Genomic DNA, 6,732 nt, shown 5'->3' with positions numbered 1-6,732 from the left:
TTCTTTCTTTCTTTCTTTCTTTCTTTCTTTCTTTCTTTCTTGTTTTGTTGCTGCTGGTGGTTGTGGGGCTTGAACTCAGGGCCTGGGCACTGTCTCTAAGCTTCTTTTGTTCTCAGCTAGCACTCTGACACCTGAGCCACAGTGCCACTTCCACCTTTTTCTGTTTATGTGGTACTGAAGAATCAAACCCAGGGCTTCATGCATGCTAGGCACGCACTCTACCAACGATCCACCTTCCCAGCCCTTGAAGATTATTCTTACGGAAAGCTGGGTCCTTAGGAATGTTTAATAGTAGATTACCAAATACCTGAGATTCCTTTTCTATTTGGTTTTCCCTGATTTAAATCCGTAAAATACGGCTCTTGATTCCCCAGTCCCAGGCCTTCCCATTGCCTGTTAGTGACGAAGGAAGCACACACTAATACTGTTGGCCCTCAAGTTGGCCGCCTGGGGATGGAACTCGGGAAAGTTGGGGGGAGTTGGGCTTGAAGTGAACAGATGAAGCAGCAGGTTAACAGTGTGGCCCACGAGGACGATCCGCCTTGAGGAACCCGAGTGTGGGTGAAAGGCTCACCCCGGGCGCCCTCTCCATTCGAATGTCTGGGTTCGCAGACGGCGGCTGCGGGACACCCGCAGCGCACCGCCAGCGTCTTCCCACCATCTGGTTCCTTCTGCGGGTGGCGTCTGGCTCTTGCTCAGCAGAAATGGAAAATGAATAGCACTGATGAAGTGACAGTATGACTGAAGGAAGGGCAGATAAAACGTGAGTCAGAGATCCCAGGGGAACCAGCTTCCGGGTCAGCAGGTGCGTGGCGAGGGCAGCCTCCAGCCCTCGGGGTCCTGTGGCCTACCCCAAGGTGGGGACCGGGAATCGGGAAGCCCCGGCCCTCTCGGCTGTCCTCCCCGGCAGCCAGCAGAGGGCTCCCGGGCTCGCTCTCCTCGCTCCCTCCCTCCCGCCTCTCGCTCGCTCGCCCGCCCTCTCCAGACGCAAGGAGGGGCGAGGAGGGCCGCCTTGCCCGCCACCACCGCCGCCGCCGCAGCCCCGAGCATCGCCAGTCCCCGCCCCGCGCTGGGCACCGAGAGCCCAGGCCAGGGAGGGCGATCCGGGAGGTGTGCGGAGGCCGGCTCTCGCGAGGCGGAGAGGAAACGCAGGAGGAGGAGGAGGAGGGGGGGGGGCAGAAGAGAAGGAAGAGGAAAAGGAGGTGGAGAGGAGAAGGAGCCGGAGAAGGAGAGGAGGAGGAACAGGAGGAGGGAGCAGGAGGAGGAGGAAAGAAGGAGGAGGAGACAAGGGTGGAGGGGCAGAGGAGCCGAAGCAGGAGGAGGAGCAGGTGGAGGGGGGCAGCCAGAGAGCTCGCTCCCGGCTCCAGAGCCTGCGCCAGCGCCAGCGCCACATTCCGCCCGCCCCACCTCCCATTCAGCTCGCTCCGCCCCGCGCTCCCGCCCCGCCTCTCTCCCCACACTTGCCCCGCCCCTCGCCCCGCCCAAATCCGCTTGCCCCGCCCCCACCCCTCTTGCCCCGCCCCTCTCTCCCGCCCAGCCTCTGTTCCACTCCTCTCTCCCCGCCCCTCTTGCCCCGCCCCCTCTTGCCCCGCCCCGCTCTCCCCGCCCAGCCCGTTTCACTCCTCTCTTCTCGTCCCTCTTGCCCCGCCCCTCTTGCCCCGCCCCCTCTTGCCCCGCCCCGCTCTCCCCGCCCCCTCCCCACGCCTTCCGCTTTCACCTAGGGCCGTAGGTGCGACGCGAGGCTGGGCTGCCGCGGGCGCCTGCGGGAGCTGTGCGGAGGAGCAGCGAGCGGGGAGGGGAGCTCCGGGAGTCCCGGTCCGCAGCCGCCTCGCGCCCCGCGCCGCGCGCCCCGCGCCCCGCGCGGAACCTGCCCGCTCTGCGTTCCGCCGCCGGCCGCGGCGGAGCGGCGTCATGTAGCCGCCGCAGCCGCAGCCGCAGCCGCCAGCCCGCCCCGGAGCTGCCCCTCTTTTTGTTTTTCTAAGGCTCTCCTTCTCCCCACACCTCCCTCCCCCAGAAAACAGATACGGGGGGCTCCGAAAAGGGCGAAGGGCCGTAAATCAGAGTTGGACCTGTAATTCTCCCCGCACCTAGGGGGCAACCATGACCGAGGAGAGCTCCGACATTCCCCGGGAGTTGATAGGTAAGGCTGGCGCGGCGGCGGCGGGTGGGTCGTCTTCCTGGGGCGCTTCCTCCGCCACCTCCCTTCCCAGCTGCCCCTCCCGCGGGTCCCGCCTGGCCTGGGGACCTTAGGTCCGGGCGGCGTGGGGCAGAATCGCTGAGGGCCGGGGGCGGAGCGGGGTGGGGGGGGAGCTGGGAAGTTTGCTCCCCTCTGACCGCCTGCAGAGCCAAGTCCCGAATGGAGGGCTGGGGAAGGGGATCGGGAGCCCGGGAGCGGAGGGTCGATTTCTTGGTCCTGTCCGCATCCCGTGGTCCGGTTTGGTGGAAGGAGGGGGCGGGCTGCCTCAGTGTTGCGAGTTCTGGAGGCGAGAGAGAACCCTCGCCCACGGCTCCAAAACTCTGGAAAGTCTGGGAAAGCTAACCCAAGGACAGCTGGCTAACGACACTGTAGGTCGCCTCCAGTCCGTGCTCCTCTACCAGACTTGAGGGAGGAGGCATTAACTGGCAGAACCCTTGGCCTGCCAAGGCGTGGTTTGGTGTAGCCAGCTGGGAGCGAGAGGGTTACCAGACTGACGCAAACTCCGGCCAGGAAATTTTAGGGTTAATAATAAAAAAACCCCTTATTTTAATAATGATTAACCTACTGATCCTTCTCTTCCTCCCTCCCCTCCCCCCTCAATTAAGGAACCGGTGTGTGTGTGGGGGTGGGGAGAGGAAGGTACCCTATGCAAGGTGACTCATTGTTTGAAGCCCTTGAAGCTTTTTCTTTTTGCAGGGGGAGGTTGAGGGAACCTGCATTGGAAGTTTGAGTTAGTTATCTGGAGGGTTCAATGGTAGGCCTAAAATAGGTTGGGGGAGTGTTCTAAAAAACCTAGCGTTTAAGCTTGTGTGTAGAGGTGGTGTTGTAACAAGGTGAGCTTGTCTGTGCGGGTGCGCTTGGAGCCCCAGTGACCTATATTCCCGACTGTTCCATCCTTCCATCCTTGGCACTGTTATAAATCTGGGTGGAAAGGAGGATGTTTAAGCCCGACTGACAACTGGCGGAAGTTCCCAGAGTCCAGTTCATCTCTGTCTGTGGAATTGGTCCTTCTGTTTGCTCCTTGTAGCAAGAATACTGGAGAAGAATTTGTGTGTGCCTTCCCTTTCCTTGAGTCACTGCAAACTCAGCAGGTGGAACTTGATAGGAAGAAGCTGTTGCTGCTACTTCTGTATGGAACACTCTGCTTTTTGTTGAAACGAACAAGAAACAAAACAGCTTGTGCCTTTAGGGAGGTCTAGAGTATGAAGATAGAGCCAATTGTACACCCCTAACCCCCTTATTCCTGGCCCTCCTCCTCAGCACTGTGCAATCAGTTCCTGAGATAAAGCATCAATCTTTGCTGGAGTGAGTAGCCAGTCGGTTCTGGGTGTTTCTAACACCCCACTGAGAAGAGGAAGCTAATTCTGGAGGTTCTGAAGATGTCTCCAAGAGTAGCAATTTTTAATTTGTGTAAATGGTTGTTCTTGAGTCCAGATGTGAGGAGTTTAAGGGATTACTTTGACTCATGGGAAAGGGTGAAGGATAGGGTAGAAATAAGATATCTGGTTTATATTAATCTTTGTCAAAATAAATACTTGAGCATATTTGAAAAGTTGAATTTGACCTCTATCCTGAAATGGAATCTTTGTATTTATCACCCATCTGTTTTATGTATCTTTCAGCCAAGTGACATGGTTTTATGATATTTCTGCTATGATTTGTCTAGGCCTTGAAGTGGTGTAACCAGACCATAGGCTGGGATGAAGAAATACCATCATCTAAATAAGAATTTCAGGCTCTTGCAAGAGTTCTGCTCTGACCAATTTAATATGGTGACCATGGAAAGACCTCAGTCAATTGCCTTCAACTAATCTTCCAGGGCATTTAAACAAAGTATCTTTCTAACTATGAAATTAACACAGGAGTTCAGTTCAATTTTTTTTTAATACAGAGGAGAATATATGTCACTCATATCGATACTCAGAGATAGCTATTTTTAAATTCTGAGTATATGGCTTCCAAGTCTTTTTCTATATGCAAATATTCTTATGTGCATTTCACATGCCCATTTCCCATAATTCTTTCTTAAGGAGGGAGTATCCTGGGGAGATAGGAGCTGCCCAGAGAACTTGGAGGACCATGACCTCCCCCACATTTCCCACTGTCCCTCATTCTACATCATTGGGCTCCTTGAACAGGCTGTACTTATGCAAACTTCCCTGCCCTGCTCTGTGATGACAATTGCCTTTCTTTACTCTTTAATTACCAATCAAAATAATGGTACTAAACTTTTGAAGTACTTTTGGTCACTTTTTAATATACATAGTTATAGAACTACTCAACCTACTTTCTTTAGTGTGTATAATTTAAAACAATAACACTTTGCAAATAAAAGTAAAAGTTTTCTCTTGTTTTCTCAATAGATTGTATAGGATAGTCCACTTTGAAAGTCAGTGGGCTACTTACTATGTCTATAGCTAAATGGACCTTTCTTTGCTGAAACCTCTTCTAGTTACTTTGTAATCTGTGATCATGCGTGCGGTGCATAAATTACTTTTCTTTTTTCTTTTCTTTCATTTCTTTCCCTCCCTCCCTTTTTTTTTGTGATGGTGATGGTATTAGGGTTTGAACTCAGGGTCTCCTTAGAAAAGCAGGGACCATCTTTGTCTAGCATGTAGTTGAGGTATGTACATGTATTTGTTAAATATGTGGATAAGCCAGAATGATTACACAACAGAATACAAAGCTATGAAAACCTAGAAGAGGTAGCTATGTTTGGAAAGATGAGTAGAATATAACCAGCAGGAGAATAAGGGAGAGACAGCCCAGCAAGGAGACTAATATGCTCCTAATCTTAGGGGTATAAAAGGTAGAAATGGCTGGGATGGTTGGATTTATTGGAATGTACTGAGAAGATAAGTAGAAAAATGTGAAAGACCTCAATGACATACTATGAGGTTTGGGCTGAGCCAAAAATGACCATGACTCAGACGAAGAGTGATATGATGGAGCTTGTGGATTTAGAATGGTCACTGTGGTTATGAAAGCAGCAGTGAGCCAATAGATTAGAGGCCATTGTTAATTTCTATGACAGAATCTAAGGCCTTGAATGCAGTTAGGCCCAGAAGATGAGGAGCTGTTTTGCAGATAGAGTAAAAAAAATAATGTCTGACACAGTGTCTTGAGAGAATTATCTGGAGATGAGCAATATTAGCTTCATTAGTGGCCAGAGGAGGAGATGATAAGTTTGATGTGGGACATATTTCAGGTTCAGATACTCACAGGAGTTTCAGGAAGACTTTTGTACCTTCTTCCTTTGAATTTTAAAGTCTTTCCTCCTTCCGTTTCCCTTGCTTTTTTAAAAAGCACCTTTTGGGATATTGCACCCTGGTGATTTTAAAACAGATGGTATGCTGCTCTTTTCTGGGTAAATCGTTTGGTCTAGTTGTGTGGTTCTTTCCATGTTTCCTAAACTTCATGGCAAGTCACTTGTGATATATGTCACTGGTCAATCCAGAGGCTGCTAGGTAGGAGTCAGACGTACTCAACTTAAGACTGAAGGCCCCTAGGAATTCCTAGTGTGCTTGTGGTCTGCATGCAGTATAGTGCTTTGTTATCCAATATAGTGCTCTACCATACTGCCCTGCATAGCTCAGTGTGTGTGTGTGTGTGTGTGTGTGTGTGTGTGTGTGTGTGTGTGTGTGTGTGTGTGTGTGTGTGTGTGTGTGTGTGTGTGTGTGTGTGTGTGTGTGTGTGTGCTAGGTAGGAGTCAGACGTACTCAACTTAAGACTGAAGGCCCCTAGGAATTCCTAGTGTGCTTGTGGTAGTGCTTTGTTATCCAATATAGTGCTCTACCATACTGCCCTGCATAGCTCAGTGTGTGTGTGTGTGTGTGTGTGTGTGTGTGTGTGTGTGTGTGTGTGTGTGTGTGTGTGTGTGTGTGTGTGTGTGTGTGTGTGTGTGTGTGTGTGTGTGTGTGTGTGTGTGTGTGTTGTAGCCTGTTTTCCCAGCAGGATTATCTCATGCTTTGCATGAGCTGGCATCATGTCATAATTTTTTATATGTGCTGCACAGGAAAAGGCCCAACATAGTTGTTGATGAACTACTTGTGTGTATGTGGGAGGGGGAGCTGGGTACTGGGACTTAACTCAGGACTTGGACACTGTCCCTTAGTTTTTTTTTCTCAAGGCTGGTATTCCACACTTGAGGCAAGGCTCCGCTTCTGACTTTTTGCTGTTTAGTTGGAGATAAGAGTCTCTGACTGGGGGGTGGGGAGAGGATAGGGTGGGGAGGCCGGGGGAGGCTTGGAAGGGATCAGAAGGGGAAACAAAGGAGGAGGCTACAATGCTTGATAAGAAATGTACTCATTATCTTGCCCATGTAATTGTAACTCCTCTGTACAGTTTTTTCACAATAATAAAAAAAAAAGCGTCTCTGACTTTTCTGCCCAAGCTGGCTTCGAACGTGGTCCTCATTTCTCAGCCACTTGAATAGGTAGGACAGGTATGAGCTACCAGTGAAAAAGGTGATGAGCTTTTTGATGGCAATGGTCTGGGAATGTAGCTCAGTGGTAGAAGTCTGCCTCATGCCCAAC

The 6,732-nt window shown here is 51.1% G+C and overlaps 1 protein-coding gene across 5 annotated transcripts in view; it reads left to right on the top strand.

Moving 5' to 3' along the window:
- Positions 1-1,754: 1,754 nt before the first annotated feature.
- Positions 1,755-6,732, top strand: part of Carmil1 (capping protein regulator and myosin 1 linker 1) — a 288,276-nt gene continuing 283,298 nt past the window's right edge. For 2 of the 5 annotated variants that reach the window (XM_070024432.1, XM_070024431.1), the window contains exon 1: positions 1,757-2,140. In XM_070024432.1, coding sequence (XP_069880533.1) covers positions 2,101-2,140 — 40 coding nt within the window. In that variant the 5' untranslated portion in view covers positions 1,757-2,100. Of the gene's footprint in view, positions 2,141-6,732 lie in introns of all 5 variants that reach the window. The other 3 variants (XM_070024433.1, XM_070024436.1, XM_070024435.1) reach the window with 3 other exon arrangements.

This window comes from Dipodomys merriami, unplaced genomic scaffold (assembly GCF_024711535.1).
Source record: "Dipodomys merriami isolate MVZ:Mamm:240054 unplaced genomic scaffold, mDipMer1.0.p SCAF_16, whole genome shotgun sequence".
In the NCBI taxonomy this organism is placed as follows: Eukaryota; Metazoa; Chordata; class Mammalia; order Rodentia; family Heteromyidae; genus Dipodomys; species Dipodomys merriami.
The sequence above is the reverse complement of the archived record's forward strand: the minus strand, read 5'-3'. Positions and strand labels throughout refer to the sequence as shown.